Consider the following 21,038-nt stretch of genomic DNA (forward strand, 5'->3'; position numbering starts at 1 on the left):
GACTCAGCAAAATTAGCTAATGCATTCGATCAAATAAATATATAAAAAAAGACAAGTGAGAAAAAGGACTTCAAACACCCAGATTTTGGTCAAACTAGATGTCTTTAATGGGGTAAAATGACCAATTTTTGAATTTTTGTACTAATGGCCATGCGCTAATGCATACCCATTAAAAGATTAGCATGCAAGTCCTTACCACCACCACTACCTTACCACCTTACCACCACTATTTTATAAGCAGCAAGGGCTCATGTGCTAAACACATGCTAAGCCGTTAAAAGCAGGTGCTGAAAAGTTCTCAGCCCAACCAAGAAGAACGTGGATGGTTTATGGTAAAATTATGTCTTTACTTGATAATTTTCTTTCCTTTAGTCACAGCAGATCAGGGATCTCAAAGTCCCTCCTTGAGGGCCGCAATCCAGTCGGGTTTTCAGGATTTCCCCAATGAATATGCATGAGATCTATGTGCATGCACTGCTTTCAATGCATATTCATTGGGGAAATCCTGAAAATCTGACTGGATTGCAGCCCTCAAGGAGAGACTTTGAGATCCCTACAGCAGATGAATCCAGAGACTAGTGGGATTATGTTCATCAACCAGCAGGTGGAGATAGAGAGCACTTGATTTATCCTTGGGTATATCTTGGATGCACAGCCTCCTGGCCAACCAGTATAGGGCTTCTCAAAGCAGTAAAAATAAAACACAAAGTAAAGCACATAAAAGGCATGAAACATATGACACATATGCAACTTCTTTCCCTCACATGTGCTACCCACACCATTGATGCTTCAAAATCGAGAATGCAATTTCAGCCGAAAAGCATGCTGAAACCATGCCTAAGAGCGACAAAACCCCGCAACAGGGTAAAGCTCTGGATTCATCTGCTATGACTAAAGGAAAGAAAATTATCAGGTAAGGACATAATTTTACCTTCCTTGTCATCAACAGCAGATGAATCCAGAGACAAGTGGGATGTACCAAAGCAGTCCAAATGTAGGGAGGGAAATAAACAAGCGAATGGGAAACCCCTTGCTCCCAAATCCTGCCCTGCAGCAAGTGTTCAAGGAGATACTAAATTCCAGAGAGTATGTCTCCCACGATCATAAAGAGGCTAACCTCCCTAGCACATGTGAGCAGGAGCAATCCTCACCTGAAAGCATTTTGCTGCGGGAACCACAGCTACATCACCCTTCCATGAATAGAATGAGTACAAAGCAGCCTCCTATTGTGACCGCCAGGCCCCAAATAGCCTCCCGTGGAATAGAACCATCATGTCTGACAATAGTCCTTAGCTGATGTCAAAATTCTACCGCAGACCAGACCTTCTTTCCTTCGCAAGGGTCTAGGGCATCAAGCCTGAAAATGGGACAAGGGAAGACTCCTCCTCTAAGTCCTTTGAAGCACAAAATCCATAGGGCTCCCACAGGAGGCAAACTGCTGACCAAAGTCAAGAAGAATGCCAGAGGAGAGGCAAGACACAAAATTGTACCCGGGCCCCGAAGTGACAAGTGCCTTTCCCAGAGCACCAAAGAGGTACAGCGACAACCTTAGACATTGAGGCAGCTGATCTAACTTTTAGTCCACTCCTCTACATGAATGACCCAGAAGGAATGGAAAGAAAAACTGAGCCAGAGCAAAAGAGCTGCAAACTAGCCCGCAACTAGCCTAGCTCCAGCTAACTGTCAGCCAGCTGGGATTAAACAAGGTACATTAGGCCGCAAGTGAAATGGCACCCCAGCCAAGGCCAACCTCTCCCCCCCCACACCCTTGCGGCAGCTGGGGCCTGCCGATTAGTAAGGGCAAAGGCATCACTACCGGAAGCGGCATCCCTCCTCTGAGAGGAGAAAGACTGACAGTGTCAGTGCCGGTTGCAGCGATGGCCCCCCCCCTTTCACAGCAGGAGGGAAGAGCCTTGGCCGACCGCCCTCAGGGCCTCCTACCACCCGCTGCTGCCCAACCTAGCTGCAAGCCAGTAGCCACATGCGATTACAGCCGAAGAAGCCTCAGCTGCCCTATGCGGCAAAGGAGTAACAAACTCCTCCTACCAGCGCCTCCCCGAAGAGAATGGCAACCTCTTTAGCCCCTCACCCACAGAATGAGTGAACTTATGGGACTTAGGTATCCAGATTCTACAGGGGGGAGGGGGGAAGGTGTTGCACCCCCAAAGATGGCACTCTTTAGTCCTCATCCCGCAGTTCAACCGAGGTCTGAGCCACCGGTAACTTTCTTCACTAAGGCCTGAACCGCTGGCACCTTTCTCCACCGATGCCTGAGCCAAGTACTCACATGCTCCCGTACTATCGGAAGGCAAAGGGAGAAATGTCTGTGCTGCAGCGCACAGGGAACTGTGCCGGCACCCGGGGTCGGACTTTTGTTCTTATGGGAACCACATCACTTCTTTTCACTGAAAGAGAGAGTGGGGAAGGGACCTGTGTGGGCCCAGGTGTTGCCCCTAAAGTTGGCTCAGTCTGGCCAACATCCCTAGGCTCTACTGAAGCCGCAGCAACAGGAGCAAACAGCCTTCCGTCCTTAGGAGCCAAAACTAGGAACCAGAACGATAATAGCCATTTTTTTCAGATCCAGGAAACTGGTACCGGTAGCTGCAGCCAAGCCTCACTTGAAATCCACTGCAGAATCTAGGAGCTTTGAGGAACCCATCCATCAGCCTGCTGGAGATAGAGTATACTGGTTGGCCAGATATACCCGAGGATAAATCAAGTGCTCTCTATCTCCACCTGCTGGTTGATGGAGATAATCCCACTAGTCTCTGGATTTATCTGCTGTTGATAACAAGGAATCAATGATCTGAAACAATGTCAAAACATAGAATTTTGTTTCTGCAAATTGGCACTTAACAAAATAAGTACCCCTTTTATGAAGTCGTGTTAGGCTTTTTATCACCGGCCACGACGGTATTAGCTCCAATGCTCATAGAATTCCTATTAACATCAGAGCTAATACCACCGCGGCTGGTGATATAAAAGCCTAGCGCAGCTTCGTAAGGGGTGGGTGGGTAAGATAACACTGTTTTCATCTACAGTGGTAAAATAATGCTCAGAATTTAGGCCCTTTGGGGCCCGGGATGCTAAATGCTCTGATGCTGCACTGACACGCATAGGAATTCTATGAGCATCGGAGCAACATCGGAACATTTAGTGTGCCGGGTCGCAGTAAAAACCTAGTAAAAAGGGGGAGGGGGGGAATTTAGGAAAATGCTTGGTTGGGCCAAGAATGTTTCAGCACCTCCTCATAGACTCTAATTCAATATATGTTACCTAAAAAATTACTGTCGACTAGTGTGGCACTGGCAGCAATTCTATTAAAAAAAGTTAGGTGCACTGTATACAATTGCGCTTAAGCCTTGCTAGGCATCCTAACTTTTATGTACACTGTATTTATGCCAGGAATTTCTTGGCCTAAATGCCTGCACCTAAGTTAGACACACAACAATGCCTAAGTCAAAAACAGATGCCTATCTTGAAAATACACCCACTATTTGCCCCTAACCATGCCCGCTTTTAACTACGCACTTTGGATTAGGCACCTACTTTATAGAGAATCGTATTTTTCAAGTTAGGTTCCTAACTTTCAATTAAGTCCAATTAACACCAATTATGAGGTGTTAGGCTTATTAGTCCTGATAATTGGCACTTATTAATTAATCCCCTCTTTTACTAATCTGTGGTAGAGGTTTCTACTGTGGCTGGGAGTGCTAAATGCTCTGACACTGCTCTGACATTCATAGGAATTCTATGAGTGTTGGAGTAGCATTAGCGCATATAGTACTCCAGGTCACAGTAGAAGCCTCTACCGTGGCTTAGTAAAAAGGGGGGTGGGGAGTAAGTTAGGCGCCTACATCAGCTAGTAGTGCCAATATAGGTGCCTAACTTTAAGTGGACTGTATAGAATTTTGGGGTTAGTGCACAGCAATGTAGCTATACTGATTACCACAGACACATCCATGCCCCTTCCCAGACATTCCCCCTCCACAGTAAAAATAAAAATAGAGTTTGGGGTTTTTTTTTCTGTACAATATGTGTACTCTACTCCAGAACTTACTGTAGGATGCCCTAGTGTGCTCCTTGGAAGCCATTTTAAGTTGTAGTAAAGCATATGCTAACATTTACTGCAGCTTAGTAAAAGGACCCCTGAGTAAAGGACTGAGTAAACCAAGTTTAACAGCCTTTTAGCATTTTTCAAGGAAATGTCTGTCTTCGAATTGTTTATTATTTCATGCTTCTCTAACAAGAGAGTTTAGGTCACGCTATTCCAAATTTGGATTTATAAGTACACACCTGTGTTATTCCTGATAGACGTGTTCCAAAAATAATTAGCAGGTCTTACTTTAGGATTGGGTAACCAGCAAAAGCTTTTTATCCACATAGTCCCTTTCCTACTTGTATTTGGCCCTCAGGAACACTCCCACAAATCATAACTGTACAGGGGTGCTAACGTGTCTGTACATGTTAGGGTTCAGGCATCACCAGATGGGTTTGATCCAGGCTCAGAACACAAGAACATAAGAATCGCCTCTGCCGAGTCAGACCACAGGTCCATCATGCCCAGCAGTCCGCTCTCGCGGCGGCCCCCTAGGTCAATGACCTGTAAGTGATCTATTACTCTAAAGCATTTGTACTGTATAGTACCCCTCTAATTATACCCTTCAATCCCCTTTTCCTTCAGGAATTTGTCCAGTCCCATTTTGAAACCCAAAATCATACTCTGCTTTACTACCTCCTCCGGAAGTGGCATTTGTTCTGAATCTGTCTCCCTTCAATTTTTCCAAATGCCCTCCAGTTTTTGTTGCCCCTGCCAATCTGAAGAATCTGTCCCTCTCTACCTTCTCTATACCTTTCATGATCTTGTAAGTTTCTATCTTATCCCCTCTAAGCCTCCGTTTCTCCAGGGAAAAGAGCCCCAGCCTGTCCAGTCTCTCAGCATACGAAAGGTCCTCCATGCCCTTTATCATTTTTGTTGCTCTTCTCTGGACCCTCTCCAGTATCGCCATATCAGCAGCTTCCCCTCATGCACTGTATCTAAAGCTAGAATGGCTGTTAATTTACACTTCTCAGGGCTTTACCCATTGCAGCAAGACCAGGTTTCCACTGCCTATCATTACCAATTTCCTTTACACCTTATTATACAATATTATGCATGTTATAACCCACTCAGAATGTTGTATGGTGCAGGCTGTAAGGGAGAAGTTATCATTGTGGACTACTGTTAAGATTTTATTGTTGGCCCTAGTTATTAGTAAAATAACATCTTGATAGTAGCCCATGTTGATAACTGCACTCCTTAATAGTTTACATTAATTAAACAAACAAAATCTCAGGAGAGCCTAACTTAGATTGAGGTACCTTTCAGAATTACTTAATTGAAATGACACGAGATTCTGCCTTCTATGGCAATATCATTTTCTGCCCTTCCATTCATGTGGCATATCACCTGTTGAAAAAACCTTGGGTAAAAGCTACTAGGATTCTATGCCTGCTAATAACACACATGACAGCACTATTAGACCAAATAGAAAAAACTTTATTTATACAAAAAGGTTAGGGTTGGGCTGGGGGAAAGAAGAGCCAGGGATGGTAAAAAAAGGTGAACATAAGGACTTCCGAGAAATAAGGGCTTATCTAGGAAACAGGAGTTGTCTTAAAGGGACTCATGTGGGGCATGGTAAGATGCCCTGATACTTATGAACAGGTTGGAGCTGCTGCTTGTGCCAGCAAGAGCTAGAGATACGGTGGCGGGGAATTGAAAGCACACATGTGGTGGGGGAGGAGAGGGAAGAAGCGGAGAAGAGAGGTGCTGGCGCCCCACCAAGAAGACGCTTGGGGCGGTCCACCCCTCCTTACTATGCTGCTGGGACTTAAAGGGACAAAAGCAGAGGGAGAAATGGAAACCAAAGTGTGGAAAAAAGGAGGTAGCCTTCCAGCTATTGCCATTATCGGATGGTAGGTGGGCTTCATTCTTCAGTTTGGATGTTACTGCCTTTTGTGGTGGTGGTGGATCATTAGGGCTAACCTTGTTGCTGTATCCCCACTCTTTGCCAAGACAAGGGTGCCAAATTGTCTTGTTGGGTTCAAGGGATATGGCCACCTGGATAGAGGAAGCTGACTATTTCACAAACACTACTTCAATGTGAAGAAGCATGTTTCTCCAAACATGTGATCCTTCTTGAAGGAACAGTTTACTGATTTCATTAGCAATAATAGTTTTGGACTAACAATAAAAAAACAATATGAAACCAATAATTAAAAAAAAAAAAATACATGACACTTATACCATGAAAAACTACCTTGTCACCTGAATTTGTGAAGTCTTTGTATTTTCATCTGTGCTAAAATAACTGCAAATCTACCTGAAATATTTGGATATGCTTCTGAAGCTGTTGGATAGCTAAGGAAGATTCATAATTATGGTGAACTAGATGATGGCTTATTTCTCATGATCTTGCAGTAAACAACCAAAGCAATCAGAATCTTAATGGAGAGGGTATGAAAGGCACAATCCATCTGACATCCCAGTTAACAGAAAATCCCAAAAACACTGCTGGTAAAGAAGGATAGATTAATTATCTTAATGATTCATTGAGAATTAAACAATTTAACTATGAGGTGTTCTACATTTTCTTTGCAGATATTTGTACAATTCCAAAGAGGTCATTTTACGAAGAAATACAGCTGGAAGTCTTGGGTTCAGCATTGTAGGAGGTTATGAAGAATGTAGAGGGAATAAACCATTCTTCATTAAATCCATCATTGAGGGAACACCAGCTTACAATGATGGAAGAATAAGGTGATAATAAAGGCAGCTTTCATGGATGTGACTTGCCTCGTCACTGTCTGAAAATGCAGTATAACTCAGTTGATAATAATGCATATAAAAATGCATAGATATGTCTTGGCTACATTGGGAGGCTTGAGTGATTTGATTTAATTTTGAATCTACGTTCTGCTTTCCAAGATGGCAGTCCCTGTCCATTGTGATTGCAATAATTACAATAATAAAATACAATAAAATCATAACACAATACATATAGGTTCCCACACTTATGTGTAAAGTACAACATATATGCTCTCAAATTTCCATGGTATAAGTATTTGCATCTAAATGGTATGCAAATGTGGACCTATGTTCTATCCTATAATGTGGGTAGACACAGTGAAAAGAGGGAAACGGAGAACTGGATAGTAAGAATTTAATTTAGACAGAGGCAGACAGTAGAGAAGGAAGACCAGCCCAACCAAAAGAGAATGATGTGGAGCCATGAAACTTACAAGTTATTCCACACTTGGTTTTTTTTGACACTTTTCTGTTTCAGTTCATATTATTGAAATGAAAAGTGTCAAGAAAAGTGTGGAATAGCTTGTAAGTTTCATGGCTCCACATCATTCTCTTCTTGGTTGGACTGAGAACTTTTCAGCGGCCTCTCATAGTTAGTAAAAGCATAACATGAGATGCTATATCTTGTAACTCTATACCAGTGACTGAAAATTTAAATAAAACACATAAGCAGGTATCATCATTGAAATACACAAGTGAAACTTGACCTAACACGTCATACACACTTTGAAAGTGTTTAGTGGATAATATGTAGGGAAAATATCAAATTTTGACAGCCATGTCAATCTACTAAGCATCTGTTAGTTAATTTTGTTTAAACTAATGAACCTAGTAAAACCAGTGAAAAACAATGGCAAGATGGCTTTATTTTAGCTGAAGGAAAATATTACACCTGCCCATAAATATGCTAAATTTCAATTAAGGAAGCTTAAAACCCAACTTTGTAATTGATGTACTTCTATTTGCTGACTTCTTTTTTTGCTTAAAAATTATTTCTCTATTTTATATTCTAGATGTGGGGATATTCTTCTTGCTGTGAATGGAAAGAGTACATCAGGCATGACGCACAACTCTTTAGTGAAAATACTAAAGGAAATGAAAGGAAGAATTGCACTTACTGTTGTATCCTGGCCTGGTTCTTTATTGTAACGGTGAAGAACGAACAAAAGACTAATAAAGAGAAATTACTTGCATGTAATGCTCAAATAACATGAGCTCCATGACGTCAAATATATGCACCCATGATCTGTGTCACATGCATTTTTGATGAAAGAGAACTTCCCAACAGAGGATCAACCATCACCTAGTTTGATGATTAATAAAGACAAAAGTAATCACAAAAGATTTTTGAAAAGGGGATAAGAGCGAACTGTGAACTTCATTGAAGTGTTATTAGAGAATGAGCATTACAGTCAAGTAATTTATCTTTCTCTGAAGACAAGCAATTTTAATACAGGCATACATGAGACTAGGCTGAGTGGTCTTCAACCTGAAAAAAGTACTCAATATCAAGGTCAATGAGGGCTGAAAGACATTTTTTAAACAACTAACATGATAAAAATTCAGACGACAAAAAGTCATCCCCAGACACTACAAGAAACAGGAACCAAAAGGTTGGAAGAAAGGCTTTATCCCGGAGAAAGATCTTGTAAATGTAAGGCTAGAGGCCTGATTAATTTAAAGAAAAACTTCTTGTAGACAAAGTAGTGCGGTAGCCATATCTGGCCACTTGAATGCATGTACTTAAAAGGTGATACCTTTTTATTGCACTGACAGCACATTTGTGACTAGCATTCCAGAATGTTCCCTCAGGTTTGAACAGAATGATAGCATACAAGCATTAGAATTTCTCCTGATTTGGCTGTCCCATAATATATTTATCTACATGAATAAAGATCAACAAAGAAAATATAAAGTGCTATATTTTAAGAGTACTAATAATACAATTCTGGACAACTCTTTTGGAACTTAAGAGGGGCATTTTCGATAGGATGTCTAAGTCCAAATTGCACGTTTCCCGCAAAATGTCCAAAGTTGGGGGGGGGGGGAGAAATAGCCATTTTTGAACTGGACATCCAAATAAATTTCATTTTGAAAATCATCTACTTGGAATCTTAGCCACCAGAATGTCTAGACCGCTAGGATGTCTAACTTTATTTGCCATTTTTGACCACAAAACTATAAAAACATTCAAATGGGCACCATTTATATGTGGGAGGGGCCAGCATTTTAATGGACTGGTCACATCGACATACAGAGCAGTGGGGCACCTTAGAGGACACTGCTCTAAACGTCACATAAAGAATACCAGATATATATCTCACCATAACCACCTTATAATTTATGGTGAACCCTCCAAAACTCCCCCCAAACCTACTATACCCACCTGTCTACCACTTCAATAGCCTTTATGGTTGCAGGTGGCACCTATATGACAGTATAGTAGGGTTTTGGTGGGCTTATACTTTCCACCATAAATATAGTAGTTAAGAGTGGCTTATGGACCTTGCTTCTTCTCTCTGTGGTTCACTAGCCTACTCACTAAGCTAATTAAAACACCTTTATGATGCACTACTAGGCTTTCCAATACCAGATACTACTGTTCTAGAGACAGGTATGTACTGTTTTATTTAGAAAATTGTTGGGTGGGAGGAGGTCAATGAGCCCTGGGGAATGGGGGATCATTACTTAATCCCTCCAGTGGTCATCTAATAAGTTTGGAATGGATACCTTTTTGGCATACAGATGCTTCTAAAACAGGTCTAGTCCAAAACATCTAAGTTCCATCCAGGATGTCCTGGAAAAGTTTTGATTGTTGCTGCAAGAGTCCAAGTCTAAGCATGCCCAAAGCCCCCCTCTGAACATGCCCCTTCGATCTCCGAATGCACAATGGGCCAAACATCCCGCTATATATCCAGAAAGTTTGTTTCAAAAATCAGCATTCGGATGTCCCAGCAATTAGAACATCCAAGTGCTGAATTATATCGCTTTTTGGACATTTATGTTTTTCAAAAATGCCCTTATAACTCTCTCTCCCAATTGCACAAGAAAACCCAAACTTGAGGAGTTGACAACTCAGCCTAAAATAATTTCCTATATACTAAATTTAGGATTTTTCAAAAATTGTATTTTGTTACTATTAAAAAGTTGTCTAGTAACCATAACAATGTATAGTGCATCCATAAATTCACCTTCCCTCACCTCAGTACTCTTTCTTTCCCATTTTCTTGGTCCATAAACTAATGAGTGGAGTGGAAAGGGAAGATGTGAATTGCTTGTTCACGCTTTACAAAAATGCTAGGACTAGGGGACATGCGATGAAGCTACTAAGTAGGAGATTCAAAACAAACCAGAGAAAATATTTCTTCACATGATTTATAATTAAACTGGAATTCATTGCTGGAGAATGTGGAGAAATCAGTTAGCTTAGTGGGGTTTAAAAAGATTTGGATAATTTCCTAAAAGAGAAGTCCATAGGCCATTATTGAGATGGCTTGGTGAAATCCACTGCTTATTCCTAGGATAAGCAGCATAAAATCTGTTTTACTACTTGGGATCTAACTAGTTACTTGGGACATGAGCTGGCCACTGTTGGAAAACAGGATACTGGGCTTGATGTCCCAGTATGGCAGTTCTTATCTAATATAATAAAATGCTAGGTCGCGCATGCGCACTCAAAAGTCGTATTCCCTGATCCGTCGCGGACATGAGAGTGCGCATGCTCGGCCACGGCTGCGGCGGCTTTCAAATAAAATAAAAAGTTACACAGCTGAGGCGGCCTTCCTCACCCCCGGCTCTCACTGTGCATGGTACCGACTCCTCTCTCGAACTACAACAGGATCGAGAGAGGAGCTGCGGCGGCGGCTTTCAACAACGAAGAAGCTGCAGCTAGGGCAGTCGGGGCCTCCCTCGCCACGCAAAACCTGCTCCCTCTCCTGCAGCTCAGGCACCACAGAAGCTGCAAAATATACTGAGCGTGAAAGCGCGCAACCCGGTCCCCGCGTCTGCCTACCTTTCCCCCTAACACAGCGCATTTGCCCCCCCCCTCCAGAACGAATCAAGAAATGGAGCCGGGCCGCCCTCCGCAACAGACCAGAGGAGTCCTTTGCCGCTCACCACCCTTCCCTTGCCGCTGACCCGACTACCTACCCGGCAATTTAAGCAGCTTGTGCAGCAGTCTTCACACGCTGCTTCAGGCCCTTCTACTGCCCTGATTTGCTCTGCCGCGTCTCTGATGATGTCATCAGGGACGTGCCAGAGTAAATCAGGGCAGTAGAAGAACCCGAAGCAGCGTGTGAAGACTGCTGCACAGGCTGCTTGAATCGCCGAGTTCGTAATCGGGTACGCGGGAAGGGAAGGGGGGCGGCAAGGAGTCTATCCGAGTAAATAAAAAACTCTGGGGAGAACGGCAGAGACCGGCCCTGTACTAACTCCCGTGGACAGGGGGAGCAGGAAGAGGTGATGATGGACAGGGGGGGAAAAAGGAAGGGGGCCTATTGTTGGACAGGGGGAGCAGGAAGAGATGCTGATGGACAGGGGGGAAATGAAGGGAGGCCTACTGCTGGACAGGGGGAGCAGGAAAAGGTGCTGATGGACAGGGGGGAGGTAAAACAAAGGGAGAAGGGCTGCTGCTGGATAAGGGGAGCAGTGAAGGGGTGGTGGTGGACAGGGGGGAAAAATGAAGGGAGGCCTAATGCTGGACAGGGGGAGCAGGAAGAGGTGCTGATGGACAGGGGGGAAAAATGAAGGGAGGCCTACTGCTGGACAGAGAGAGCAGGAAGAGGTGATGATGGACAGGGGGGGAAAGGAAGGGATGCCTATTGTTGGACAGGGGGAACAGGAAGAGGTATTGATGGACAGGGGGGAGGTAAAACAAAGGGAGAAGGGCTGCTGCTAGATAAGGGGAGCAGTGAAGGGGTGGTGGTGGACACAAGGGAGGTAAAAAGAAGGGAGAATGGACAGGAAAAAGTGGCTAAGGAGACAAAGAGAGAAAGAAATAAAGACAGACACACACATATATTCTAGCACCCGAGGGAGGAAAATGCTGCACAGGGAAGTAGGGAGGGGGGAAATGCTGATGCACAAGGAAATGGAGGGAGAGGGAATGCTGATATGGCTACTGTACAGGAAAGTGGACAAGGGGAGATAAATGCTGCATAGGGGGCAGAAAGAGAGACAACTAGAAATAAAGACAAATAATAGGAGGGAGGGAGACAGAAAGAAAAGAAGAAAGACACAAGGGCAGGGAGTGAGACAGAAAGAAAGAAAGACAAACATACATATATTCTAGTACCCGTTAATGTAACGGGCTTAAAGACTAGTGTTCTTATAATACAAGTAGATGCTCTATTTGTTTTTGTCCCTCTGTCCATAAATGTTTCTGACCCCTGGGCTAAATTGTGAACTTCAATGAGAGGCAATATCAAGGCAATAATGTTTGGCGATTACACTTCTCCCTCCGTATTCACTGTGATAGGGGATTAACAGAATCGCAAATACAGAAAAACCGCAAACAACTTGTTCATATGTTATTCGCTATTTTCTATTAAAAACCATTGTGAATATAGTGAAACCACGAATAACATGATGGAAGATCTTGTCTGTTCCTGAAGAAGAGGCATAACACGGTGAAGAAAGTGCTGGGAATCAGCGATTTTCTCTGTAAATGCTTGGAATCAGCGATTTCTCTATACAAGCTGATGTAATTTGGGGGGAGGAACCAGCAAGCTAAAAACCGTAAATAATCGAAACCGCAAATGCTGAAACCGCGAATACGGAGGGAGAAGTGTATATGGACTGAACTCCACATTATAGTTTTCAAGGGAAAATGACCTTAGACTAGCAACACATATCACAATTACTTAAATTATGGACTCTATGGGGGCCAATATTCAGATCATGGGAGGCAGACTGGCTAACTTCCGTGGTTGGTGCTGACCACCAGTATTCAATATCAGGCCATTTTCAGTGACCAGCACTGAATATCTGGTTTATTTTTGGCCAGCTCAAACTTAGCTGGCTAAGTCATAGCAGCCAAAGATAGACCTATTTTGTGAGTCGTCCGATTTGGCAACTTGTTTGGTCAATGCTTAAAGTTGACAGCAGTCACTAAATATTAGCGGTTAGTGGGCCTAGCACTATTTAACAAATGCAGGAAGAAATTATCACTACCAAAAATATAACCAGATCAGAGCTCACAAGTCAAGATGCTTAAAATGGCTTTCAAAAACATCAGTAATTATGCTTGTATTGGGCCTCCAACAAGCATCGGTGGGACATGCACAGAGTGTAGTTACAAGCCTAAACCAAAGTGGTATGAGATTCCATCAATTCTCCAAGAAAGCACTATGGAGACAACATGGTTAAAACCCAAACTTCAGTAACCCCACCTTTTACAAAACTGTGCAAGAGGTTTTTAGCTCCGACTGGTGTGCTGAATGCTCTGTGTTGTTCCGACACTCATAGAATTCCTATGAGCATTGGAGCAGAGCATTCAGCATGCTGGCTAGTGCTAAAAACCTCTTGCGTGGTTTTATAAAAGTGGGGAATAAGTGTAGGGAGGCCAGCCTTTTGACAACTTCCTCACTGAAAGCATGCATGCAGATTATTGTAGAATTTGTGAAAAGACATAGGAAGGTTCTGGGTGCTGGCTTAAACACTGGCCTTGTAAGAAGAAAATAGCAAGGATTGAAATGGCCTATTATCATAGGTAATGGAGGCCATCCCTGTAACAGAATTTGGATGTGTGTGGACAAGCTAGTGGAAGGAAAAGGATTGAAAGATCACGGAAAAGATACAGGATAATGAGGAGCTGGTATTGGTCTGCAAATGGAAACCCATCCTTGCATCTATTTAAGGTAAATAATTCTTAGCAGGGCAGACTAAATGGGCCATTTCAGATTTTCCATCAGTCATTTGGATGCCCAGTCTTCCAATTTCCTAAGGTCTGCCTGCAATTTTTCACAATCTGCATGCGTTTTAACAACTCTGAACAGTTTAGTTTCATCTGCAAATTTAATCACCTCACTTGTCATTCCAATTTCCAGAACATTTATAAATAAGTTAAATAGCACCGGTCCCAGTACATACTCCTGTGGCACTCCACTGTTTACTCTCCTCCATTGAGAAAAATGACCATTTAACCCTACCCTCTGTTTTCTATCCAATAACCAATTCCTTATCCACTACTGAACTTTGCCACCTATCCCTTGACTCTAATTTTCTCAGGAGCCTCTCGTGAGGAACTTTGTCAAAAACTTTCTGAAAATCTAGATACACTATATCAACCGGCTCACCTTATCCACAAGTTTATTCACACCTTCAAAGAAGTCAAGCAAATTTGTGAGGCAAGATCTCCCTTGGCTGAATCCATGATGACTCCGTCGCATTAAATCATGTTTGTCTACGTGTTCCACAATTTTATTTTCTATAATTGTTTCTACCATTTTGCCTGGCACCAAAGTGAGGCTTACCAGTCTGTAATTTTCCAGGTCTCCCCTGGAACCCTTTTTAAAAATCAGCATAACGTTGGCCACCCTCCAATCTTCAGGTTCAGTTTCCATTTCCCTAGAAATTAATTCCACTAGCATTTGAGCTTCATTCATATCCATATCAATAAAGGCATTAGAAGCCTCATTCAGGAGAGCTCTACCTGTTCCTCATGTGAAAATGGTGCCTGTTGCCTTCTTGTCTTTTGCTGGAGAGATCTGCCCCCTGCAGTAGCTTGGAGAACTCTGAGACCTTGTGGTTGCCTCCCTAGCCTGGAGGGCACACCCTTTTCTTCAGTTACTCTGGGTTGATTAGTTCTAGTTGCAGCTGTGACACAAGGCCTTTCCACTCTAGGACTCTGGTACTGTTTGGTTGAAATAACCATCTACTCAGGCTATCTACCTGCCTCCTAAACTTCCAAATATTTCTCAGTTCTTTATTCTGTTTCTGGAAAGATCTGAGAAAGAAATCCACACAGGAGTGTAGGTAATAGTCAAAGCTTTGAGAAGCGTTTCTGCAGGCCCAAAATAATGGGACGTCAGAAAGACTTACGCAATACAGGTGACTGGCCATTTTATTGGAAATCATTAATTAATTCATTATTAAACATATGTAGTTGGTGCATTCTCCAATTACAATCCATTTACAAATTGCAATATTCTATTGGTTACTTCGTTCCTTAGCAACAATGGCTTAACTCATCACATGCTATTGTCTCACCTGTCAGCCATAAAAGGAAGTGGACTGAAGTCACGCTGACCCTTTCTCTCTATTGCAAATATCTCATTTACAGAAACAACCACATGATTTTCTATAACTACCAGCTCATCAATATTTGCCCTAACTATGTAAGTGGAAGAAAACTATGTTCTCATAGGCAGGAGAGAGCAGGAGATCGGGGCTGAGAGCAGAGAAGCAGGGCAGAGAGCAGGGTGGCAGAAGGCAGGGCCTCAGAAAGCATCAACTATGAATGTTGGAGCAGCACAGATTATTCAGAGCACCAGCCTCTAAAAACCTGCCTGCACTAAAAACCTCTTCCACGCTTTTGTAAAAAAAAAAAAAAAAAAAAAGGAGGGGGGGGAAATCTCACTAGTTATTCCCATCTCTAGAGCAATGACAAATATGTTAAAAAGCAGTGGTCCAGCACAGACCCCTGGGGAACCCTATTCATGAACTCTCTTATAAATAACATCTAATATAGTACTTAAGCTGCAAATACTAAGACAAGGAGGTGTCTTAGTATTTGCAGCTTAAGTACTATATTAGATGTTATTTATAAGAGAGTTCAATAATAGAGTTGGTATATGTTTTTTGTATTGAATAGAACTTACTCTCCTGCATTTTTTGATAGAACCCCACTATTCACCCTTCTCCATTTAGAATATTGAGCCTTAAAAACTTTGTTTTGAAACCAGTTTTTAATCCATAAAAGGTCATTAGCTCCTTTTCCATGACTTTCTAATTTCCTCATAAGTCTTTCATGAGGTACTTTGTCAAATGCCTTTTAAAAATCCAAATACACAATAACAACTGGTTCACATTTATCCACATGTTCATTCACCCCTTCAAAGAAATGCAGTAGATTGGTGAGGCAAGATTTCCCTTGACTAAATCCATGTTGACTTTTACTCAATAATCCATGCTTACGTACTGTATATTTTCTGTCATTTTGTTCTTTATAATAGTCTCTACCATTTTGCCTGGCACTGTTGTCAGACTCAGTGATCTATAATTTCCTGGATCACCTCTGGAACCCTTTTTAAAACTTGGCATCATATTGGCTACCCTCCAAATTACTAACAATAGCTCTGCAAGTTCATTTTTCAATATCAGCACTCTGGGATATTGAAGGTGCTCAGAGAAGGGTCGTAAGTTCAGCGGGGCCGGGGAGGGAATGTCCTAGCAGGAGAGAATGGGCATCCCTCTTGCCAATCTTCATTGGGGGGAGGTTAATTCAGGGGGTGTCGGGGGAGGGCGGGAGCCAGCAGCAGTGATGGAAAAAAGCCCCAACAGCTGAATGACAGGAGGCTGCTTTGGGGCTTCCCCTGCCACTCAGCTGTTCAGGTTTCCCCAAATTGGCTCTTCACATATGTCAAAGTCACTCTCAGAACAACTGGTCAGTCACGATTATGGCAAACCTCCGTGCAAATCATTTACATGGAAACTTGTTGGAACATTAATCACTGTTCCACAATTGGCCACAAAATCAGCCAGTAGCGACCTTGTTTAGTACATCTAGCCTTGAAAGTCTTGTATAATTCAATATATGTAAGGCATGTTTGCCCATCAAAGAAATGTTGCCTTAGGGAAAATGTATACCCATCCGCATGGATGATCCATATTGCCACATGGCTCCGCTTCATTGATGATGTGTTCCTCATCTGGATTGACACCAAGGCCAGGTTTTATGAGTTTCTGACTTGGCTTAACACTCTTGACAGGCATTTAAAGTTTACTGCCACTGTTAATACAAGCAGTGTTACCTATCTGGATACCAGGGTTAGCAAAGAGCAGGGCAAACTGGTCACTACTGTGTTTCGCAAACCTACGGATCGGACTTCATATTTACATTATACTAGTTGCCATCCTGTCCGGTTGCGCCAGTCGGTGCCCGTGGGGCAATTCCTCAGGATTCGTCGGATCTGTTCATCATTGAGAGAGTACAAGGCTCAGGCAAAGGCTCTGTCTCTGCATTTTAAGGCTCGTGGCTATCCTGATTGGATTATCAGAAGAGCGTACCGCAGAGCCCGCTATGCCAACCCTGAATTGCTAAGGGCTCCTGCCATTCGGCCACCTTTAGAGCAACAGTTGTGTGTCATATCATTTTCCAATCAAGCCCACCAGATAGCTAATATTGTGAGGAAGCACTGGCATGTTTTGGGACACCATACTATTTTTAAGGAGACCCCGTGTATTGCTTTCGCTCGTTCTAAGAACTTGAAAGACCTTCTGGCTACTAGGAGTCAGGCCCACAGTGGGGGCAGCCATCAACCATGTGGACATTGTGATATGTGTCATTTATCTCTGTCAATTTCTACCTGGCAACATCCCCGGACTCAACGCACTTACCACCTCAGAGCACAAACTTCGTGTGATTCTAAATGGGTAGTTTATGTTATCATCTGCCCGTGCGGTTTGTGCTATGTGGGACGGACCAACAGAAGTGTCAGGGTCAGACTGCAAGAACACAGAAGCCGGATCCGTACTGGATCTCAGTCTGCCCCTCTGGTACCCCACTGTGCTGATTTTGGTCACTGTTTTACTGACCTATCTTGGTTCGTGCTTGAGCAAGTCCCTTGGGACTTTAGGGGGGATCGACAGGCTCATCTGAATCTCAGGGAACAATATTGGATTTTTCAATTACAATCTGTTCAGCCGAATGGCCTTAACGAAAGTGTGGAATGGAATACCATTGTCTAATAGGGTTTTTGGCTTCCTTTAGATAATGGATTTTGGATACAGTGTGTGGTGTGCTTGTGTGTGTGTGGGGGGGAACTTTTCTGATTGTGGTGTTTCCATTGGTGGGTGTTCTTTGTTCCCTCCCTCTTTCTTTTTCTGTTCCTTTTTGTGGTTATGATTGTGTTGAGTGTTGGCACAGCATGATTGGCTGGTTCATGCATGATGTCACCTGTGGATCTGTTTTAGCCGGTGTGCTCTTCCTCCCGGGCACCCCGCCCTCCAGCCTTCCCCTCTGCTCGTGTTCTGTTGGAGGCCAGGTTCCTGAAGAAGGGCTACTCCCGAAACCAGCGCGGTTGAACCTTTCCTCCTGGCGCGGTTTTTCCGTTTGTGTGACAGTTTTGGATAAGTATTGCTCATTTTTGGATATGTTTTTCACTTTTTGGTATGGTTTTTGATTTTGTTTGTGATTTTGTGCGTGTTTTTTGAGGGGGTTTGGCTGGCAGGGTTTGTGTGGGGGTCGCTCAGGTTGTTTGTGTTGAGTTTCATTTACTCACTTTGATTGTTGATTGGTTTGATTCTTGCACACACAGGGCGCTCGATGATGGTGTGCGGGTGGAGGCTTATCGCCTTGACCCAGAAGTGAAGTGTCGGAGCTGTGCTCCTATCACTGAGGGTTCACACTGAGAGCGCCCTATAACATTATACAGTGTGACATGCTTTTTGACATGTTACACTGTATTTGGCTTATAAGTTGTGAGCCAAGTTTGGCACTGTGAGCTTCCCCCACGCAGACCTTGATGTGACTTGGTTGCCTTCCTTGTTTTTTCTAGTTTAGGATTTGTTTGGCAAATTAGGAGTGTGTTGTTGTTGGTTAGGGAAAATGTAGGCAGGATGACTGTATGGTTACGGTAGAAGTCCAACACTACATTAGATAAGAATTTAGGATGTTTAGAACTGCCCAATTACTGACAAACCTTTTAGGTGGATCCATTATGGACCCTTGTTTTTTTAATGATGGGCTTTTTTTGTCTTTTAAAAACTGTATGATGTAAACCGCTTTGGAAATTAAAGCGGTATATCAAGCCACAATAAAACTTGAAATCTTCCAGGTCAAGAACTTCAAGTCACAGGTGGTTAGTGGCTTGAACAGAGTTGTCATTAGCTATGTATGTATCATGTTATGGTCCCAAAACACAGCAGGAAGTGTAATAGGAGACTTCCATAAATCAAGCAACTAAAAGCTGTAGAGCGAAGGGATTACCTTTTACATGGTGATAAGTTCTAATGGCACTAAGGTCAACCCTATAAGACTTAAGGGCCGATGCTCAACAGTTTCAGTAGAGTCTTCACTCTGCTGTGAATGTTGTGCAAAAAATAGCTGCAGCATCCTCAAACTAATAAGCAAATAAATTACTGCTACATTAATATCATGGCTGTAATCCATGACAGTGTTAAATATCATCTTACCTGCCAGTGCCTGGCTCAGGCACCAACAGAAAAGTTAATCCATTTCAACATGTGCTGATAATAGCATGCTTTCTCCAAGGACAAGCAGGCATAATATTCTCAATTATGGGTGACGTCACACACAGTGCACCATCACATTAAATCTTTGAGGCAGTTTTCCCACTGTGCATGTGTGGGTGCCTTCCCGTCCAACACTTGAGCACTGGACCAGCAGATTATTATATTTCAAAGAGCAGAGAGGTCTTTTATTATTGTTTTAAGAAATAATTACAAGTTACACCACTTGTTCCAGCAACTCAGTGCTTACTTTCCAGATTCAATTTTCTGTTAGAAATACTAAACAAAGATAAAGTAATGAAATGCAAGATCTTCCTCAGACCCTTATAACAATGGAAGAGGAGAATTAGAAAACAGCTTCATGTAGCACCAAAACTTCTTGAGGTCTAAAAAGGACCTCAGATGTTCAAGTAGGAAGATATATGTCAAACCTAAATATTAAATCATGCATTTACATGAATATGCTAACAAAAAGGTAGCTCCTAAATTTTTTTTATTTCTTCTTTCATAATTAGGAATTCTTTCCTGCTGTCTTGTGTTGACTTAGAGCTCCTTTTACTAAGGTGCATTAGGGCATTAACGTGAGGAATAGCACGCTCTACAAAGCTGTGCGTGCTAGACGCTAACACCTCCATTGAGCTGGTGTTAGTTTTTGTCACGTAGCGTGCACTAAAAACTTAGTAAAAGGAGCCCTTAGTAAAAGGACACCTTAGTAAAAGGAGCCCTTAATCTGGAATATAACCAAATCCTCTGACCACAAAAAAAAAATACTATTTTAAAAATAGATCCTCATAATACCACTCAAATCTTGCTCAAAGACAAAACTGATGATAAGAGTTGCCTGATCCATTACTTCAGAAAGAGATACTTCAAGGATAGCTGTAATATTCTGTAAATTATTTTCTTGTTGAATATGATCATTAGTTCCAATATTTATCCCAGGACTAGCAGCCAGGTATTCTCACATCGACGGAGCCCGGATGCGGACGCCTCACAAGCAGACTTGCTTGAAGAAACTTGAAGTTTCGAATTGCCCGCACCGTGCATGCACGAGTGCCTTCCCGCCCAGTGCAGGGCGCGTCTCCTCAGTTCTCAGTTTCCCGTGGAGCTGAGAAGTCCGTCTTTGACTCTCTGCGTTTAACTTCGTTCCTTTGTGCCTTCTCTGAACCGCGGTTTGTATTTTTTTCTTCATGAATAACTGTTCTTCTTTTATTTCTTGATTTTTTTTCTTCTTTCGTCCGTTTTTCGGGACAGGCTGCTCGGCCGCAGCCTGAGGGCTTCGATCTTTCAGCAGCTATTTTTCCTTCTATGTCCTGGCCTGCTATGGGCTTCAAGAAGTGTAGCAAGTGTCAGCGCACGATCTCTCTTACGGACCCTCACGGATGCTGCCTCAAGTGCCTTGGGCCGAAACATCATCCTAGGTTGTGCCTGCCTTGCCAAACACTTCAGCCTCGTGCTTTCAAGCGTCGTTGTATTTTGGTGGACAAGCTCTTCGAGATGGAGTCTTCTACTGATCCCTCAACTTCGAAGGCGTCCTCGGCCTCGACTCCTACCGAGGCCCTTCCTGCGCCTACTGCTTCCACTTCGAGCCTCATCAGACCTTCGTTTGCAGCGGCTCTTTCTTCGACGTCGTCTGCTGTATCTTCCCGTTTCCTCAAGTCAGATAGCTCAGCAGTCAGTTCCACTGGTAGTGATTAAAGTGTCTAAGATTCCCAGGTCGAAGCACACTCGCACTACCTTGAAGGAACCTCCAGCCAAAACAGGTGGTCCGTTTTCA

General features: G+C 42.9%; 1 protein-coding gene across 3 annotated transcripts in view; it reads left to right on the forward strand.

The window, feature by feature from the left end:
* LNX1 (ligand of numb-protein X 1) overlaps positions 1-9,927 on the forward strand; it is a 241,735-nt gene extending 231,808 nt beyond the window's left edge. For all 3 annotated transcript variants that reach the window (XM_033945384.1, XM_033945393.1, XM_033945405.1), the window contains 2 exons: positions 6,644-6,802; positions 7,864-9,927. In XM_033945384.1, coding sequence (XP_033801275.1) covers positions 6,644-6,802; positions 7,864-7,999 — 295 coding nt within the window. In that variant the 3' untranslated portion in view covers positions 8,000-9,927. The remainder of the gene's footprint in view (positions 1-6,643; positions 6,803-7,863) is intronic.
* The last annotated feature ends 11,111 nt before the right edge of the window (positions 9,928-21,038 follow it).

This window comes from Geotrypetes seraphini, chromosome 1 (genome assembly GCF_902459505.1).
Source record: "Geotrypetes seraphini chromosome 1, aGeoSer1.1, whole genome shotgun sequence".
NCBI classification, from domain to species: Eukaryota; Metazoa; Chordata; class Amphibia; order Gymnophiona; family Dermophiidae; genus Geotrypetes; species Geotrypetes seraphini.